Source organism: Platichthys flesus, chromosome 7 (genome assembly GCF_949316205.1).
Source record: "Platichthys flesus chromosome 7, fPlaFle2.1, whole genome shotgun sequence".
Lineage (NCBI taxonomy): Eukaryota > Metazoa > Chordata > Actinopteri > Pleuronectiformes > Pleuronectidae > Platichthys > Platichthys flesus.
In genome coordinates, this window is record NC_084951.1 from 23585202 (window position 1) to 23606812 (window position 21611).

At 42.6% G+C, this 21611-nt stretch overlaps 2 protein-coding genes across 2 annotated transcripts; both read right to left on the bottom strand.

Moving 5' to 3' along the window:
• Positions 1-1220: 1220 nt before the first annotated feature.
• Positions 1221-4806, bottom strand: LOC133956552 (opsin-5-like). The gene is made up of 4 exons (XM_062391695.1): positions 4650-4806; positions 4236-4363; positions 3805-4139; positions 1221-3535 (listed from the first exon to the last, which is right to left on the bottom strand). The coding sequence occupies exons 1-4, from the start codon at positions 4796-4798 to the stop codon at positions 3053-3055; spliced, it is 1095 nt and encodes a 364-aa protein (XP_062247679.1). The 5' UTR covers positions 4799-4806; the 3' UTR covers positions 1221-3052.
• Positions 4807-17894: 13088 nt separating this feature from the next.
• Positions 17895-21611, bottom strand: emilin3a (elastin microfibril interfacer 3a). The gene is made up of 4 exons (XM_062392535.1): positions 21460-21611; positions 21211-21330; positions 20483-21084; positions 17895-20298 (listed from the first exon to the last, which is right to left on the bottom strand). The coding sequence occupies exons 1-4, from the start codon at positions 21609-21611 to the stop codon at positions 18359-18361; spliced, it is 2814 nt and encodes a 937-aa protein (XP_062248519.1). The 3' UTR covers positions 17895-18358.

The following is a 21611-nucleotide window of genomic DNA, read 5'->3' on the forward strand; positions in this document are numbered from 1 at the left end:
CAGCCATATCTCGTTTAGTATCTCTCGCTCTCTCTCTCTCTCTCTCTCTCTCTCTCTCTCTCTCTCTCTCTACCTTTCTTTTTCTCAAAGAGAGCGAGAGAATTGAAGAAGGCCAAATGATTTTGTGTAACTTCATGTCCGTGGTGGTACAGCAGCACAAGAACAGCCTGTTCTGCAAATCAAGGTCTGCATTTCAAAAGAGTGATAGAAAAAACAAGGATAGAGAGAGAGAGAAGGAGACGGGGCCTGTAAAGAGTCAAATCAGATGAGAAATAAGATGAGGAATGAATGAGCAGGAGAATATTTTTTATATTTTTCGCTGAATGAGCTCCACTGTCATAATCTCTGAAAGGACTTTTAATTGAAGCTGGTTTATATGCGGGTGCTGTGCTGAGTAAACTTTCACTCCATCTGTTTCCATCTGTCTTTATAAATCTATTAATCATCTTTTATATATATAAAAAAAGTCTAATCTAGAATCTCATCAATAAAAAACTAATGGATTGTAAATAGTTGTTTTAGATAAACTTTGTCAGTTTGATAACTGTGTGTGATTATTCTGCCAATGTCTCAAAATATTTTGTGGCATACCAGTATATTTGGTTATTGTCTCAATGCTTCTCTGTTGTGTTGCCAGTGGAAATCTTATCCTCCAGCCCTTTTTTTAACCAGAGTTAAAATAGACTATTATGCATGAAAGTCAATGTCATGCATCCCTATTTGCCGGGGCTCCCTGCAGACAGGAGGGTTTTTAATTTATTTCCTCTTGCACTTATATCGGTGCATCACTTCTGTATATATAGATATACATATTAAAGTTTTGTGTTTCCAAGATTCAACACCCGATGGGCTTTTTTCTATGTGCTTTTTGGATGCACATGCATATTATCTTCAAAGGGTTGGCAGCCCCCCCCCCCCCAGCTGTAGCTTTGCTGTCATCATGATTTTGGTCAGTGTGCTCAAAGATGCTCCTCTGAAAAAATAAAGAAGTCTCATTGGCAAACAAACAAAGATAAGATAAAGCCGCACTGAAAAAGACGTACTACTCAAGAGCGTGTGCCCAGAATCAGCTTCCAATGTGATGAGACATCAATTTAAACATCTTATTAGTTGTTCGGATGGTTGTTTATTGTTTACATTGCAGAATATCTGTTGTACCAAGAGTGTTAAACCAACAAACAGAAACATATGGAGACAAATAATTAAACGGTGATGAATAGTTAAGTATTCTGTTGGCTCTGTTCGTGTGGATTGCTGATACCTATGAACAGGTGAAATATGATGTGCAATTGTTTCATGATTCCGATTTTGTTAATTAAAAATCAAGTGAGATGTGTTTCAGCCTTTTGAAGTGATGCACACAAGCCAAGGAGTTTTATACCCACAACACCAAGGGACTGCCCATCATGTCAATTCTCTCCACTGTAGAAAATTAGTTTGCAAATTAGTTTTGAACATGGTGTGCCCTGAAGCTAATGAACATCTTGTCAAGTTAGACATGAAAAGAAATAACTCAGGTGTATTTTATACATTCAAATTATATTTTCCTTTTATAATTTGTTTGATGTCCAAAACCTCGCCCTCCCTCTAGTTTGAAAACAATCTGGAATTCCAAATTAATCTGACAAGACCGGTTATGAACGTTTTTTTTTAATTCATCAGGAAATATAGCTGCATAAGACACAGTACTTTTTTGCTTTACATAAACATGAAGCCACACAGCACATTACCACAGAAAAACGGAATTGAATATCAACTACTTTGGAAACCCATTTTTTCCCAGGTTGTCCAAATGGTAATTTCTATTAAAAAAGACATAAGAACTTCATCTGCTTCCTTTTGTTTCCAGTTTTAAAAAAGTACTCATGGTCCTAAAATAGAAGAGGAAAATTTGAGTAAATGCAGTTTTTCCTTTTCCTTACAGAACATGAGCCCATTTAATATTCATCTACCAAGGTCTAATCCGGGTTAATTTAAGTTTTGCACCCAAGTGGTCTGCGGAGGAGAGAGGTCCCACAACGTACGTCTGAATCTCTTTTAGGGCTCATGCTTAAACATGAGGGGAAATTTACCTCGTCAGATTTATTCTAGTCTTTCGTCAGGTTAGATTTCCCCCAGAAATGTATTAATAACTCAGTTTTATCGGACTTAGTAACTATGAGCAACGTGGCCCAGTCGAGCCACGACATCATGACAGATACTGAATCACTTGGACCCTGTAGGTTTGAAGTGCTAATGTTTATTGATTCATTCCTCACGACATGACAGCTCCCCAAAGGAGAAGCTAAAGTGCACATTTAATAAACTTTCTGTAATTTTAGGCCGTCCTATCACACAGGTTTATGCTCAAGTATTTTCCGGTAAGTTTTGTTTTGTCAAGTTCTTTTAAATGTGCTATATAAATAAAATTGACATTGACATTGCAATAGATTCCAGACATCCATAGAAACTCAAGTTTGACTGGTTAAGAACCAGTTAAACATCTTTAACAGATACAGTTAGTTACAATTTCATTTATAAAACTGGATTTTGATTTGTTGCATATTATTCTGTTAGTCCTGCAATCACAAGAGTGGCTGCAAACAATTCTTCCTTATTTGTTTTGTGTGCACCAGTTATTAAACACCAATTATCCTCATGTTGAGCTGGATGTTCCTGCTGTTTGCGAGAAATTCTCAGTACTTTCACAACTTTGAACAGAGAGCAACTGTGCTGCTCATTCGCCTCATGACCCTTGAAGCCAGCAGGGGTCCTCCTGTCTCATTTGCTGCTCCTGCAGAATCCTGTTAAGTTACAGTGCATTAGAAAGAATCGGGACATGAGGCAACACAGAGGAAGGCGTCTGTATATTAATCATCTTCTGTGGCGAAACTCCTCTGCAGATGTGAGAACTATCGATTTATGGGAATCTAGGGCATCACAGAATAACGGGGCCACTTACGAGCCACATTAGAGGTCCTTGTAAGTGTTGTCATGCTGTGAAGTCTTTGTGACGCACACATAGTTGAAGTTATTGTTTTTGTTGTTTGTGCACCTCTAGTTTTTCTTCATTCTATAGGAAGTCCGCCTGTGGTGTGGCTGAGAGCTGGCTAACTGTCACCTCTCTGCAGGTGGATCCAGTCAGGATGCTGGCGGTTCTCTGGGCCGGTGTCACGTGGCACAGAGCTGCGTTCTCAGTGCAGTGCAGACACGCCCCGTAGCTCTCCTGCTGTCCGTTCGAGAACCGCGTGGAGATACACGTGTCCTTATTGTGCTGTGAGTTAGATCCCAGGCATTCTATCGGATTCGACTGGGGACTTCCCTTGTAGATCCTCTGTCGTAACATGGACGTGTCTCTGTAGAGGCACTCGCGGAAGTTGGGTTTGCACAGCAGGTAGACCACAGGGTTGTAGATGGTGGAAGATTTGGCGAATATAGCGGCCAGGGCGAAGGCTGCAGCAGGAACTCGTGTGGCATCTCCGAAAGCCGCCCACATGGCCACAGCAGCGTATGGGGTCCAGGCGCCCAGGAAGCCGAAACACACTGCTACTGACAGCTACAGACAAGAAGCACAGAAACACACAAACAAGTCATGCAGAAGAGTTTAGTGTCACATCAGTGGCAAAGTAAAGCTGGAAATAATCAGTATCATCCCCTTATGTAAGATTACAGACATAAACAGATTTGCTAGGGAAAGCTCTTCACAGAATTATACCACATATTTTATAATCTTTGAATAATTCAATATGAATGTCCTGGAATCCTGCAAACTGCTAAAACCTGAAGTCAGGGATGCTGCAGCGACACACACTCATATTCTCTGACCTTGACAATGAGAGCGTGTGCATTGCCGGTCTTGGTCTGCGGTGACACATGCTGCTGGACGGCCTGACGCGAGCCCCGCACTGTCAGCAGGATGAAGGTGTAGGAGAGGAAGATGACGGTGCAGGGCAGTGCATAGCAAAATAGGAAAAGGCAGACGATGTAAGACAAAGCTGAAAGCTCGTGGTTGGGTGCATGCCAGTCAATGCAGCAGGCTGTGCCATAGGGCTCGGCACTGTAACGTCCCCACTGTGCCAGCGGCCCCACGGCAAACACAGACGCGTAGCACCACACTCCAACCACCAGGAGGCGGGCATGTGAGGAGGAGAACTTGTTACCTGATCAGACAGGAGAAAGAAAAGATGCTTTTGTAGATATTCAGGTGATTTTTTTTGTGTTGGCAACAACGTGCTCGCGGGTTCAGTTCAACTCACCGTGGTTTGGGAAGCAGACCTTAAGGCAGCAGACGAAGGAGAGGGCTGTGAGGTTGGTCAAGCTGCAAAGACCAAACAGTACGCCGCACATGGCGTAGAGCTGACAGGTGATTTCTCCAAACAGCCACCTGTGTGCACAGAGGGGGGGGAGACGTGATGGAGAACAGGGCTGCAGCTCAGGATCATTTTCATTACCTCTGATAAGGAGGCTATGTTTTCTTTGCTGTTTGTCTGACTGTCAGCAGGATTATACAAGAATTAAGGAATCGATTTCATTGAAACCTGTCGGGAGGATGTGGATGTGGTCCAAAGATGAACCCAGTTTTTATTTATTATAGTCAGTGGTTGCTTATTATTGTTCAATGACAAGTTAGATTGACGTTGAGATTTTAGAAAAGAGAGGCCGGAGGGTACCTGTGTGAAAAACATGATGGTATTGCCAAGGGGAATAAAGACAGCGTCATCCCAAGGTCACTGATAGAGAGATTGATTATGAAGAACTCTGCCGGCTTCAAGGTCGACCGCTTGTGATATGCAACAAGTAGCAGAATGCAGTTTCCCATCAGGGAGAGCACACCTTGAAAAAAAGAACAGGGAGAGATTGTGCGGACGGGTCACACGTGTGAAGAGTCAGCAGAGGATCAACACAGCAGAGGTTCAACTGTCGGGTGTGGACTTACAGAAGACGCTGTAGATGGAACCCATGAAGAAGTCGTGCTCCTTGGAGATGGTGGAGGCAAACACAGCAGATGTGTCTGAAGCATTTCCCATCTGAAATGTCAACATTAGCATACACACACACACACACACACACACACACACACACAGAGACACACACACGTTAATTGCACACAATGCAGTGATTGATGAATTTGCAGACACTCGAAACTCCACTGGAGATGTTGACAGTTGGAATGAAAAGGCAAGACAAGTGTATTTGCATGACATATTTATCATAAGTGCTTTACAAAAAAATAATAAAAGGCTTCGTGACTAAATGTAAAAGCCACATGAGAACAAATTGAGTTATAGAGAATAGTGCACTGTAAGAAATTAGTAATTATTTGATTTAATAAAAGGCAAACAGGAGACTCTCAGAAAACACTCAAAAGGAGCAGATGTATTTTGTCCCTCCAACAATGAGGTCATGTTTTCATCTGCGTTTGTTGGTTAGTTGGCAGGATTTTGCAAAACCTACTTGGAGGATTGTCACGAAACTTAGTGGAAGGATGCAAATGAGAACAGGAAAGAACCGACTACATTTTCGATGCTGATCAGAATCAGGGGAAGGATCCAGGAATTTCACTTTCCAAAGATTTCTCAGAGAATGATTCATGCATTTTGCTGAAAAGAATCCGGCTTGTTAAGGGGCTTAGATTGATATTTATGAGTCTGTGCAATTTGGTGCAGATTGAAAATACAAAAACCATGATCCAGTGAATTCAAATGTGATTTCACAAGGGGAGAATTGGGCCGTGTTGAATTACTGCAGCGAAAACCGCTTGAGGTCAGTGATTGAAACCAGATAAACATTTGTCCAGTTTTGTTTTTAAAGCATCTTAAATCTGCTCTATGATTGTAAAGTTCAAGCTGTTCTTTGTCACTGTCCCTGTTGCTGCCTGCAGGATCAACTGTAGAAATGAAAAAGCTTTTTCTTTTTTTCTTTAGATAAAAATAATCCTCCACAAAAGATGAGGACAATTCAAGCAGGATTGACAGATGGAAAAGAATTTGAAAGACTGTGCCTTTCAGGATTTACAACAGGACTGTAGGATGAGAGATTAGATGCTTGACCACAAACACAGCTGTGATTTAGATAATGTACGTTCAAATTTGCCGGGATAAAAAAAAAAGGAAAGATGGTGAAATGGCAGGGTTTGTCCTCAGACGACACACAGAGGATTGGTAAAGATGCAATGAGCGAGTGTGGTCGTTCTGCCTGGACGGAGAGCTGCCAGCCACCGGAGAAATTTAGGGAGAAAATGAACCTAATAGAAGAATCCTAGCCGTGTCCTCAGCGTGAGCTTAAGAATCAGTTTGAGACACTCTTACTCCCTGTTATGAGCCACACTTGTAATCTAGGCAATCAGTATCTTCTTCTCAGCTTCCTACGAGCAAGAAGATGATTGCTATTCACAGCATCACTGTGCTCGATGGTGGAAGGAGAAATGAAATGAAATGAAATCCGAGGAGGGAAAGTGATACGCAGAGACAAATCTGGAGCAAAACTGAAGCGCCGTCTGAGATGACGCATGGGCAATATTGAGTCTCAAGGTCTTAAGCAGTCACACAGGATAAGGAATGAGGCTTCGTTACTATGCAAGCGTGCAAACCAGTCAATTAGGAAACGTCCAGTGGAGGAGACTTGGCAGAGTGAAGTAGTTAAGACCAGTTTTAGTGCCACTCAAGTCCACTGTTGTGTCAGCATATTAAGGATTCTCCCATCGATTAAACTTATTCTCCGTCAATTAGATTTGCTAGAGCCCAAGGTTTATCTTTTGAATGTAATATCTCAAGAAGAGAACCATTTCTTAGTTTGCAAACATGATCGCGTGGACTCATCGATGAACTGATTACATTTTGGGTGGTCAAAGGTCAAAGTTTAAGGTCACGGTGGATGGAAAAAACATGTTTTTGGGCGCTTGAATATTCCAGGAAGGATACCATGATGACATCACAATGAAATCAGGAAATGAAGCCGTATAGTGACTGTTGCTACCAATAACATTAGAGACGCAATCCACAGCTTATTTAGCTTAAGGAGTCCTTTGCTGATTAATTATTCTTATAGTTCTAATAGTTCTTTTACCTCAAAGTGACTCTCATTAACACAGTAACAAAGACAGACAGTACATTTGTCATTTCAACCACAGCTGAACTCAAAACATGTCGGATCCTCCCTGCACAGCCCTGTGCTGCTGTGTGAATGTTTTAATCAAGGGGAGGCGGCAGACACAAAGAGCCGGGGACGGCCTCACCAGCGGCACTGTGCCTCTGGTGCGCTCTGACAGATTGAGTATTTTGAGACTGGCTAAACTGTGACACTGCTATCATCATTTCTCTGAGCCCGGCCCAAGAACTCATCTGTTCAGCTGAGATTAACTGGGAGCCTTTGAGACGGTGACATTGACCTCCAGATGATGCTGGTGTGTGGTAAACTCCACGATTTAATTCTGGATGAGCACTTCAACCTCATCCTCACTTGCTCGACTCAATAACCCAGGTTTTCTGTGACTTTGGAGACATTTTGACTGCGAGTAAAATATTTTAAATTGATCTATGTACAGTTCACTGCTGTTATCGTGATGGCAGGTGATCAATACACCAGGGACGGGGGTTTTCCAGCTGCATGTCATTAAAATCACGTGTCTCATGTGATGCCTGTCACTCGGAACCATTAAATGTCTGCCGTCATTTAAGGGCTGACAGGCACGTCGAGGTGTGTAAGTGCGAGGCCAGTGCGGCCACATGCATGAGCTCATGCAGTGACAGTTCCAGTGTCTGTCTGCATGATGTTGAGAGATTGACAGGCAGTGGCACAGCTCAATCCTCTGACTCGTGTTCTCAATTGACCGCTGAATATAAAAAAATCTGAACTCCCTGAGGCTCTTACCCAGTGAAAACTGATGTTTCTTGAATGTCATTATGTAAAGTCTGACTACTCTTAATTGTTTTCATCAATTTAATCCGACATTTTACTCTCAGCCCATACGTGTCTCATGTAGAACATAATGTTGAGATTAATGATTATAGCCGAACACAAACAGCCTCCAGTGCATCATCATTGTGACATAACATAGTCTGTGCCTCTGACCTTATGAATCATAAAATAATGTGTATTACTGAATGTAAAGTGTCACGTTGGATCTTGTCTGCTTGTTTTGACTCCGTCCTTTTTCACTGGTGCATTTTAAGGGACTATTTGATTTTTGATATTATTATTTATGCTCTTATGGTTTTAAAACATCTCCGCAAATACATTCCAGCCAATTTGCCATGGTGACCTTGATGATATTGACTCATTTATTCGCGATGTGAAGCTGATCAAAGTGCAGATGACACAAAAAAAATTTTTCGACACACAACTGTTATTTTAATATAATAATTATCAGTATTAGTCGACTATTCGTCAGATTGATTGTTTCATCCATTTTCTTGACTATTATAAATGACAAAGAAAAGAAGCAACTCTTTTAATTTTTATCCATTTTATCCGACACTAAACCGATCTGTGACGTTTTAGCTTGAAAGGGTTTTAGAGTGACTGTGTTCACCTTCACGTTGTGTCACTGCCTCCTCATCTGAGAGTGACTGACACTGACAGTGAAAGCGAACGCCACCACGGCACAATATTTACATCATGTCTTAGCAGTGTGACAAAGAGTGGCTGGAGGCTACGCTCGCAAACCATTGCAGGGCGTGATGTGACATGTCTTATGTAACGAGTGGGGAGAGTGATCACGTGAGACATGATGTGTTTAGGGCGCCCAGCACTGCAGTGTAGTGATCATAATAATAACAACCTGACTGAAACAATCATCACCTGATCACTGTACAGGTGTTTAACATGTGAATCTGAATTCAGCATCGTTACCTCTGCCAGGTTATGGTTATGGTTTTGTCTGCAGTCTACAGGATATCAGGATATCAGGATTACATAAAAACTACTGGACGGATTAACACAAAACTTGGTGGAAAAGATGCAGTATATTTACGAGTGTGTGTACTTTGGTGCAGCTCTTGTGATGGCAGATTTTATATTTAGATATGTTTGATGAAAGAAATGACATGTATATAATTACGATAGGGCTTCTGTGTTTAAGACTGCAAACTTTTGGGATTAGTTTAGGAGACTCAGATGTGACTTCCTTAACTCAGATGTGTATTTGCTTGGAGACTCCTATTCCTGTTGCTGGAACACAGGTTTTCACAGCAGGGGTCAATCCAGCAGAAGACAGGGGTCTGAGAACGGGGTCCTCATTCAGATTGAAGGTGACCAAATGTAAGCCTGATTACAACAAAGCAGAGAGCTGATTGGATGAACATTCTGCTCTCTTTGAGGAGGGGTCTAATTTGTATAAATGCAATGTGATTTAATTGTTCAGGGCGCTTGCTCGAATCTTTCAGTGGTACAAGCAAGTTGCCCTCAGCTGCAGCTGAGTAAGAATTAAACAACCAGAATTGATAATTGTTCTGCTGCGAAATGTATTAAATATTCAATTACAGCTCCAAATCCAAATCTGGCTCTAGGGAGTTGAAAATGTGGTTTCATACAGGCTGCTGCACACGAGAGGATTTTCATGTCTTGACCGATTTAAGAAAACGTGGGAGATCACAGACAGAATAAACACACACTCCAGAAGATTTGTCCAGAACGTCAGACACTTATCAGTTGCGATTTCAGAGACTTGAAGATCTCTCAGAAATTCACGAGATTCTTCTTCTTCATCTCTTTTTATGGCGGTTGGCAAACGACTTTCAGATGCATTACCTCCACCTTCTGAACTGACGTGATTGGACGTGACTTCAGAGAAACAACAAATATGGAAGAGGACCGCCCGCCAAGACCTGGCCTGATTCTCCTCTAGTGTGCAGCAGCCCTAAGGCGACTGGTGGGCCTTGTTTGTTTGTTTGTTGGTTTGTTTGTTTGTTTGTTTGTTTGTTTGTCAGTTAGTTTGATTTTGCCAACACTACTGGATGGATTCCAATGAAACTTGGTGGAATGATATAATATCGGTCAGGGATGAACCCATTAAATCTTGGTGCAGATCCAGGATTTGATTTCACATTTTGAAATAGGGTGTTTTTGTATTCGAGGGAGTATTGTGTGAATCTTGATGAAAAAATTCCGACATATTTAAGGGACTGATATTTTTTAGTGTGTGCAATTTTGGGCAGGTTAAAAAAAGTGACCTAGTATATTTAAATGTAGTTTCATAGGGATGTAGACCTCCGCAGTAGCTGCTCTAAGGAAACGTTCAGCCGAGAAACGCTTTAAATTGTTTTATTTAAAGCGACTGCTGGGCCTAAGCAGAGGTACATGCTCTACTGAGTCCAATTCTAGTTGGATGTGTTGGAAGTGGAGGATTTAAAAAACATTGCTTTTTTTATTTAGTTTTTTCAGCCACTTGGGTAAGAGCAAGGCGGGGAGACAAAAAAGACTTAGAACATGAGGTAGTGACGAGGAGGAGGCATCTCAGCCTTCTTTGTTTCTGGTTTCATCAAAGAATTGATCGTAAATTGTCTAATGCAAACAATTCATTGGTCATTTTACATCTGTTTTATACAAGATGCTGTAAAGAACAACTTCATTGTCTCTGATGTGTGGGATCAGACGCCTGTGGGAAGGACAGCACTGCAAAAATAAATAAATAAATTCAATTCTGCCACCCTAGTAAGTCTTGTCATCATCATTCCACCACGAGTGCTTCCTCTTCATGGCACAAACAGATTACATAACCGCAGTGTGAGTATGGGAAAGCGAAACGTTTCTGTGTCCGTGATGTCTCGTCTCAGGCAGCTGGTTTTATTTGTTAGTGGCTGTTCACTCTGAGCTTCAGTTAAAGGTCATTTACTCTGTTAAGTGATTTAATATCCAATACATTTTAATTAGTCATCGTCAAGAAATAGATTTTCAGTTGTGAGGCGAGACTGGGAACCCACGATGGAATGAAATGTCACATTTCTGTGCAGGCGACAACAAGATAAATCAATTCCGGAATAGAGTGATGCTGCAGAGGGATGTGTCCAGTAGCCGGACATCAGATCTACGAACTTTGAAATATAAAAAAAGGTAAAAGAAAAACAAAGATAAAACCGTGATCTCATCTCTGATCCTGCTGGAGATCCCACACTTTGTCTGTGATGTCTGTGCCTTCATCTGTTCAGCGGCACAGACTCAACAACTTATTTTTACATCTGGTAGACAGTGTTTGAATCTTGACCAAATGGCCTTCACCAGGTACCTTTTAACATAATCATATTTTGTCATATTAGACGGAGACTTGTAAGATAAATTAACAGACCTTTAACATGTCGGCTACTTAATCTTATCATCAAATATCAAAAATGAAGAGTTTGTTTTATCCTCAGTTATCCAAAAAATAAATTGCATTGCATTACATATGGAAACGAACCGGACCCCTCACCATTGTTGCTTACCTTCCAGGAAGGAGTGGCCTGTCCTCAGTTAAGCTCATGGAGGCCAGGTGGCGAGCAGGACACAGAGGAGAGAAGAGCTCGGTCCCTCACAGAGAAGATGGAGAGAGAGAGAGAGAGAGAGAGAGAACCTGCTCCGGGCTCAGGCGACGATAACGTCCGGTCGTAAGGTATCCTCGTTCTTTCTCGATGAGCTGCACACACACACACACGCTCACACACATGCATCTGGCCAGGTGTGCACGCTCTCAGTCCCTCATACGAGCATGTGCACCCATCATCGTTGTGGAGATGCACTGTGGCCCACCGATGTAGAACGAGTAGCCCACAGTGACGGCAGGCCAGGCAGAGAGAGAGAGAGAGAGAGAGAGAGGGAGAGAGGGAGGGAGAGAGAGAGAGAGGGAGGGAGGGAGGGAGGGAGAGAGAGAGAGAGAAAGAAAGAGAGAGGGAGAGAGAGATCAGTGTAATACTGGCAAGCTCTGAGTGTCACTGACGACTCAGAATACCGCCCCCCCCCCCCCCCCCCCCATTTATCAGGCCCAACTCGTTCGTTCCCCACTTCACTTATCTCCTCCACTTTGACCTTTTGTTTCTGTGAATCATGTGTATGAATGGTGCACGAAAGGTGCGTTTTTTCCACACATCAGTTTCCACAGTTTACTCACACACAGCTAAGCCACACACCCCGGGCATGTATCTCCAAATCACTTGATCAGTGACTGTCGGGCGTTAATCAGAACCTGGAGGAGGGAAACGTGGCTGTTGATTTATGGATGCAACACACTGTCATGGTGGATTTTGATCCTATTTAACATCTGAAGAATATTTCTCTTTGAATATAAAACAGAGTGATATTGAAATGGAATATTAATGTTACAGGATGTGCCTGTGAGGTGGTGATTTGAGAAAACTCAAAGAAGATTTTTGATTGTAATTTCTTAATGTAATAAGGTAATAAACCATTAGACAGCTTATTAATTGTTCACAGGGAAGAAATGAAGCTGCCATAGGACGATGATTGTTTCCATTGAATGTGTTTGTCTCAGGTGATTACACCTAATTCAAGGGCCATAAACGCGGAGAATAAAGTGTCTTCCAATCCAGTGAATCCAATCCTCGTAGTGAGTATTTGAACGGCGCCTGAAGCGCTGTGTCATCCTTCTTTATCATACCCACCCATGCAGTTTGCTCGCAGCGGCGCCGCTCGCTGACTGACAGTCATTGAAAGCTGCTTAAGGGAGCGTGGACTCACTTGCCGAGCGGAGCCAAGGCTGCAGGGCTGTCAGAAAGCTGTAAAGAGCAGTGCTGTCTTATTAATACCTCGGCACAGAGCCCTCGTCCTTCTCGGGCCGCTCGCGCTGACAAGTTGAGATGAACTTAGTGTCACAGGCCGCGAACCTCTGTGCTACCAGTCCCTGCAGTGACTTATTGGAGACGACAGTCGTCAGGGAAAGATCAGAACGAGAGGAAATTACCAGAGATCGCTTGAACATGAGAGAAGTCACTTTCCATCACAGCACTAAGATGTACAAGTCAATACATCGGTTCATTTGGTTGGTTTCCTGGCTCTTGTGGATCATGACGATGTGGTTCAGCTGTTTTTATCCTGGTTGAAGTATCTAAACAACTCTGGGCTTGATATTAAATTATATTGCTATTAAATGTTGCACAGACCTTGGTGGTGTATACAAATATGACTTTGATTGCCCCTCGTATCTTCAAGGCTTCGATGACACGCTGACTTTTCTTGAAGAGCATTCATGAGGTTGACATTTCCAGCTTTTGATAAAATTTGTCTTTATTCTTTTTTTATTTTATTTAACAAAGACAATTCTCAAAAGGAGTAGAGATGATTCATGCCAGATTTCAGCTATCAGCTCATTTCCATCTGCAGAAACGCACCAAATACAAGAACATTAATTTACATACAACACAACAATCAGAGAACCTCACACAAACAGTTATACAGATAAATCTACAAGTAATGATCAACAACTGCTGGAGCGAGTGTCATTTTGTCAACACATTCATATTCATCCTTCTGGATAAACTGAATAATTGGTGATCATCTGACGTTTACAAGTCCCATTATCAGCCAGTGGAAGTCCAGGACTTTGTTCTAAATGACAGTCTGAAATGTGAAAGGGATTGTTCAGTGAATTAATTGAGTCTCGGCTCAGCTCTTACATCTCTCAATGAATTGTTTACAGCCATCGCAGACAGCTGAATTAAAAAGCTCTGATAAAAATCCCACTGTACACCGGCAGATGTAAATCAACGTATCTCTGTTTTTGGACCTGAGAAGAGAGTTGAAGAGTTTTTGGTTTATATTCTCCATCTCGACAGATAGGATAATAATTCTATGTGTTATGTATCAGAAGCTGTAACAGTTCCATATAATTCATAGAACCAACTTCCCGAAGCGACATCACAAGATGAATGAACACTATTTCACAAATGTGTCCCAGCGACAGGGAGGAAAACGATGTCATTAATGGAGATTTACTAGTTGATATACTTTGCTTACCTGGATTAATCCTCTTAAGGGACTCGTCTGTGTTGCCTCAAGGCACAAAACACAATTTATTTGACTGCTAGAAATAAATGTATTTCTAAGATGTGGAAGACTGATAATACACCTTCCACCGCTACGTGTTTCCTTTATACCGAATATGGCCTGTGAGGAAAGTAATGTTTAACCTTAAGAAACATTGGAGCGACTTTAAGCAGGATATCGGTCATATTCAGTTGTTTGAGCTGTGATGTTTAGGAACATGTTACACGTACTTGAAATAAGTTATGATATCATATTTGTTATCTTTAAATGTTTTTTCTAACCTTATCATCTTATTCAAATCAATATATCTGTATGTGTCCTTGTCGGTAACACCCAGAGGCAGGAGGCGCTATGTTTTCAAGTTGTCCATTGGTCTGATATCTCAAGAAACCCTTGAGGGAATTTCTGCCAATTTTGAACAAATTTTGAAGGTGATTCGATTTTGTTGGTCAAAAGGTCAAAGTCGCTCTGACGTCATGTTTTCTTGAACGTGATATGTATTATTAGACAAGTTGTGTTTATATTGTTGAGTGACAGTGAAATGATCACCGAGCCCTGTTAGCTTAGCAGCATCTGTACACTGAGGGCAGAGTTCATCCCTCAACCTTTTGAGGCTGGATTACAAAGATGGAGGCTGTAGAGTTAATCTGATGAGCTACTGCCATATGACTAATTGGCGCTGCTGGAATTTTTTTCTTTTGAGATGCGGATGTTTTTTGTCATCTGTGTTTACTGAATCTTACATTCTGCCTAACAACTATGGAGAACCAGAGAAGTTGAGGTGTTGGTGAAAAAAATATAAAATACATTCAATTTAATAATTAAAATGTTTTGACATCAGTCGGAATGTATGCTCTTTTATTAATCAAGCAGCTTTAGTTGACTTCATTATATATATATATATTTATACAACTGTTCTTTTTTATATATATATAGCTTCTTTTAGATACAACAGTTGTCAGGTCACAAAAAGAAAGTTGGAGATTAAATCAAATAAAAATTATTAAGCGAGGAACATTTTCCTTTCTGTAGAGTTATGAAAAATGAAAGATAACCATTTATATTCAGGTCACATCTCATTGCTTTATTAACCATGTCATTAGGCTAAGCTGTGGCTTAAATTGATTGTCAGGGATTATTATAGTAATAATTATAATTTTAGAATCAATCATTTTGTAGTTGACCTAAGAAAAGAAGAAAAAGTGGTAAAATAAAACATGGACTGGAGAAAAGCTTGGTCACTTCCTCTACCTCCTTGGTCACAGCCATGATGTGCAGATGTCCATTAAACCAGCTAAACAAAATGTTCCTATCATCATTTACATCTAACTAGAACAGTTGCACAATCACACACAATGAAGAGAATCTGCCTTTGGTCTCTCCTCCTTGAAATCTATTTGTATCTATACTGTGAAAACACCTTTCTTCTTTCGTGGGAGAGTGAGTGAGTTTCCTGAGGTTCTAAGAAGGACAGAACAGGGGTGCGTTTGATTTAACAGAGACCATATGAGAATTGATTGGCTGCACACACATTGGTCTGTTAATTCTGTTTTTCCGTCACCTGAGGAAGCAGCACAACTGATCATGAGCCGGACCGACATTACTACCGCTCTCATATTGGGAACCTGACACAAAGCACCTCACTGCCCTGACAGAGCCAGTATATCAGATTCCCTTTTTCAACGAGTCCCTGCTGACCTGTTATAAACTACATATCTGGACTGATGATGGTATCAGTTACAACAAAATGTGTTGTGCCTATTCGGCCAGTATGGCTGCGGACTGGGATGCAGCTAATGGACAGTTCAATTATCATTTAAAACCAGTGATTATTTTATATGACAATCATTAATTATTGAAAAGAGAAAACAGAAGATGTTTCCAGATGTGTTGTTCTGGATCCTGACACAGTTTTCAAAATAAGAAAGTGGAATTATACGGTTATTAAACAGTTTGACATTTTAGGAAATACCCAGTTGAATTTTACATAAGAAGATCGATACCACTCTCAAGTTTGTGTACTGGATTAGGAGCCAGGTTTTCTTTTACTGCTGCGTCAACATCAGACCTTTGAAAACGCTGTAATCATAGAATCTGTGTAGGGATGATCTTCCCTCTGTAAGCCTCCATTTCCTTTCTGCTAACCTTGTTTGTTTTAGTAAATTACATCCACTTCTCAGACTGAGCCACATCGCACTGAAGGCACTTAACTTTGACAGGAATCCAAAATCTGTCCAAGTGTCTCAGGCTCGACAAAACAACGTGTTTAGATGCAGACTCAGTATTTCTTCTTTAAAAAGCTAAAGCTGTGATATGGGTGATTTTAGCATCCTGGCGAATGTTATATTTTATTCATCGATAAAAACAATGTTGTATGAATACATCTTGTTCAGTGTAGACTCTACACTGAACAAGATGTTCTGCACAGTAGAGGATAATAAATTCACGGCCAGCTTTAGATTCAGCTGCTTCTCTAGAATATTTCAAATACTAAAGCTTATTACTTAGAAGCTCTGAGTCCTTGAATCAAGGTGACCTGCTCCAGGGTCTTCATCTTCAATGACCTAATGATAATCAACACTGTCTGTTCTCTGACCATCACTGTAATGAGAACAAAAACCCTCCTTTCACCTTATGCTTCTGAAGAGGACATTGTATTGGATGATTCAGACGACCACAGCAGCCCTCTGTTTACTCAAATATCCTCCGTCCTTTGTCTCTGTGCCAGCTTTGCCTTCTGCGATTTGGGCGCATGCCTCGGCCAGTGACAGTTTGTGAAGCGTGCTGTGAGCATAACTCAGAATCAGATCTATGAGTGAGCAGCGAAGAGAGTCTGAGTCAGAGGAGATGAATTCACCAGAGCCCCCGATTGCCCTTTACGTCCGAGTGTCTACTTGGATCCAAGTAAGATTAATGTGTTGTGGTCTGGGTCTGTGTGAGGTGTGAACCTAAAGGAGGCATGTGTGGACTACAAAAAACAAAATAAAATAATCCCAACAATTACAGAAATGTCATGAGACCTGAAATAATGTTTGAGAGGATGACACACAATTTTGTGCATTTGTTTATAGACAGTTCCCTTGCCCTGTTAATTCTCTTGCATGATACATATGCTTATCTTTGTACTTGAAGAAAAGGTTTGTAGGTTTTGTCTGAAAAGTTGCCTCAGGAAAGCAGCGAAATATCTTTCTCCTCTTTCCACTTCTGCTGGCGCACGTCCGTGCATGAAAATGCATCATTATCAAGGTTTTGTTTTTTTCTCGAGATCGCTCAGTCCCTCTCTCACCACTTCCAAGAGACATTTGCTGTCTATCTATTATGTCTGCCACCCTCATTCTGTCTAGTTATTCTTCACCACGTGTCTCCGGCTAAAATGTTTTCACACCACACTGGGCTCATCTCCCACATAGGTGTCATTTTAATGGGTGTTTGTCCGATAGGGGAAGAGGAACTAACAGGGCAGTGCTATTAGGAAGATAACCCATGGCCCTTATCTAGTGTCTAATAAGAACAGTGTTCAGAAAGCTGGGCTGGTTGGTTTGTAGTCGAGAGACACATAATGAGATGGATGTTGGCTGCTGTATTGAATTGAATTGCTCTTTGGTTGTCAGTATCACCTTCGCAATAAAGCCAATTTGTAGTTTCCCCGTGACAGGTGGGGTCTGAAACCATAGCCAAATTTTTGGAACCATTTTCAGTTGTGTCTGGTTTCCCTTGTGTCCCAGCACACAACAACAAGTCTCACCTTCATAGTGATATATGGCAAGCTACAGAAAATAGAGGGTTGTTTTCCAGAGGAGTCTTAAATCTACATAGTTTTCATACATCTCAGCTTTTGTGTGATATATTTCTTAAGCAAGAAAACACGAGTTGTAAAGAAAGAATTTTATTGGAACATCTGTGAAAAACCTTGAATGAAAACGGTTTTAACAGGAAGTGTAAACATTTTATGCAGGAATACAAGTAGAAGAGAAGGTAATGCTAAAAAACAAAAAAGGGAAACCATATAAAAACATAATATCTTGGGTACTTCTAGAAAAGACAAAAGAAGATTCAATACAAAACAACTTAAACATGTAAACATTGTCAAACAACTGTTAATTTCATAATCTTTACAGAGACGGTACAGTAAGGTGCAGTCTGCTGATGTTCTCCTCAATACTTCAGGCTCTTAATAACTGTCCATTGAAACAAACTGTTCATCTTAGCACCTCAAAGATATAAAGTCAGGATTCTGTGTTATGAGCGCAGGTGGAATTAGCTGCCATTTCAGTGCAGGTTTCAAAACCTTTGTATTTTACAGATTTCAGACGGTAACATGGGGTTTTTAGTGGACTGCCACTACACCTGCAGAATATTTGACCCATTTGATTCATTTTTTTCAAACCCATTGTCCGTATACACTGAACTAGTTCAAAGTGAAGGTGTCCCCTCGCCTTGGCTCTGACTCCAGCTCTATACTCGGGGGGGCTGGCTCTGCCTTTTCAGTGCAGTTTCTGACTTCACCTCTCAGCTCAGTCAGCTGCTGAGCGTGGCTGGACAGAGTGCCATTTACTTGCAGGAGAAGTCCATTTGATTGTTTCTCCAGCTCCTCCCTGATTCTCTCCAGGTCCTCTGCCATGTAATTTAGGCCTTTGCACTGGTCTTCCACACTGGTAACACGCCCCTCAACCACTGTCACCTCTTTCTGGACCCCCATAGCTGTGCTCCGGCAGCCCTGCACCTCGTCCGCTAGCCGCCTCTTCATCTCGTGCAGCTCACCCTTAAGACGGGTCAGTCTGCGTTCACCTGCCCCAAGCATGGAAGCTTGATGTCCGACCAGATTGACCACTCCCTTTATCTGCTGGGCGAGACGAGCCTCTCTCTCGTGCCAGGAGCTGTTGGCTTGACCAACTTGGTGGACGACTGTTCCCAGGGAGCTCTGGATGACTCTCAGAGTGCGGTTGACTGAGCGAACATTAAACTTGAGGATAGTGAGCTCTCCCTGGGTAGGAGCATCTGCTTCAGCTTGTACCTGTTGCTCCCTAACGCTCAGACGCCTCAGGATGTTCTGCAGTGTCACATTAAAGGTATTCAAACGGTCTTCTTGCACGTCCAACACATCCTTGACGGACTCCTCCTCTGCACTTGGCACAGCAGAGTCTCCCTGAATGACAGATGGGCGTTGAGGTGAGGAACAGGACGACGAGCAGCGTAGCTCAAGTTTATTCAGGTGTTTCTGCACTCGGTCCACATCCACCTCTATTCTTTCTCGGATGGAGTCCAGTTCTGTCTCCAGAGCGGGAACAGCATGACCCTCCAGCAGTGCAGGGGCAGTGGTGTTACCGAGCTCCTCCAAAGCCATCAGTAGACGTCCTTCCAGAGCCCTCAGCTTCCCCTCCACTCTGGTCTCCAGGCCCGTCCCAGTCTCATTTCGGTGTGGGACACTCCTTCTCCCTGTCTCATCACTTTGCATCTGCCCAGTCAGGTTGAGCTTTTCCTCAACATACACCAGACGTCCCTCGATCAATCCATCAATGTGGTCTCTGTGTCCACCGAGCTCCACTCTCAGGTGCCCCTGGGACTGGTTGAGGCCTGCCACAGATGTTTCCAGCAGTCGCACCCTTTCAACCATTCCACTGAATCTGCCACAGCAGCTTTCTGAAGCCTTGAAACCATGGATCTGTGCCTGGAGCTTTATCAGCTCTGTTCTAAAGTCGGTCTCACTTTCATGCAGAGCATCTTCCATCTTCTCCTGCCTTTCACCTTGCTCCCTCTGGCACTGACGTCGCACATCCCCAGCTTTCTCCTCACATCGGCCCTCTGCACTCTCCACACGCTTCTCAAACCCACCGAGGATTTCTGTCCTGGCTGCATTCAGCTTGGCATCCATCATCTTTCCCATTGCTCCCGGGGCAAAATTGTCAGTAGAGTTCGATACCGCTCCCGCTCTGTCTGGCACCTTTTTCAGCTGTCCATCATGTCCCATCACTGTTGCTTTGAGTTCCAGCAGCTCTACCGTCTTGGCTTGCATCTCGGCCCTGAGCTCCTCTACTCTTCCATTCAGTTCTGTAAGACCTGTGAACACTTGTCTGCCATCAAGACCCTCTGACCCAGCATCCCCCCCGGGAATCTCCGCAAAACCGACGGTGGATGGATTAGAGGCTACAGCTGGAGCCGGAACAGGCCCCGGGGCAGCAGAGAACAGAGCTGACAGCATCCTGTTGGCGTCCTCCCTCAGAGATGCTCGTAGACTGTCTTCTAGGCCATTTACAGTCGCCCTCAAGGTCTCCAAACCCATGTTTAGACGTTGCACGTCTTCCTCCATTCGATATATGCGCTCGTCTGTCTCAGTGTCCAGAGCCTGGCCTAGGAAGGGAAAGAAAAGCTGTTATTATTGGAACAAACAAACTCTGCTGTGGTGTGATTACAGTTTGAATCTGGTTCAAAAGAATATGAGGAATCAGTCTCTGAAGCCCAACATGAGTTTTGTCACTTATCCACTAAATAGACAAATTATAGAGAATTAGGATGTAGTGGGATTAGTACACACCTGTGGTCTCGCCCTCAGGATGTTCCCCTCCAGAGGAAGGAGGAGGGATTTCCTCTAGTATGTGTTCTTCAGGTCTGTGGCTGGGCTCATGTTCATGTTCATGCTCATGTTCATGCTCATGTTCTTGGTCGTGTTCTTGGTCATGTTCTTGGTCATGTTCGGTGTTATGTGGCTCCTGGTGGTCTGGCATCGGCTGTTGTTCTGGCTCCGGCTCAGGTGAATAGGGCTGGAAGGAGGTTTCTGGATAGAAGGAGGAGGTCTGAGGCTCAAAGTGACGCATTTGGTAGTTGAAGCTGCCGGTGGGCGGTCCTTTGGCTTGACTCCATGGGTTGGCCTTCACAGCAGCGTTAATAGGGGGGCCTTTAAACATGGGACCCTTGAACATGGGGCCTTTGTACATTGGGCCCTTAAACTGTGGCCCCTTGAACTGTGGGCCTTTCATTGGAGGGCCCTTGAATGGTGGCATCATTTTCATCGGGTGTTGGTAAACTGGAGGACCCTCCATGCAGCCATAGCCAGAGTACCCTGGACAACATCGCCATTCCAGCTCTGTGACAGTTTTATGCGCCACCTTGAACAATGGTTTGTAGAGCAGACGGTACCTGAGTAGAAAAAACATTCATAAGTCAGGAACATACACTTTACTCTAGGATATGAATTCCGCTTTGAGTATAAGAAAGATCAATTCTGCTTTAAGCACAATATAATGCAATTTGTGGTTTACTCACATCAGCGTTGGACATTTCTGACCCCTGGTACACTTGTTGTATTCGGCTTTTACATAGGGGGCTGCCCCATCCTGCACAGTGAAGGAAACCGTCTTCTCAGTGACATAAGCACAGTGGTTCCTGAAAGAAAGGAGACAAAATATAATAGAAATAAATCAAAAATGCTATAATTTCAATTAAAAATCTTGAATTATGTTGACATGACCCCTCAGAGCACAACACAAGGAGCGAGACAGGGACAGAACTTACTTGTGTCTGCTGGTAGGTTTCCCTTGGTCATGGTGTTGATTGAGCCCGGCTTTATACTGGTTATACTGGAGTGGTCTGTAGAACTTGGTTTCGACCACTGACAGAAATAGAGTAATGAAAATGAAAGGACTCGCAGCCATCACCAAATGCAT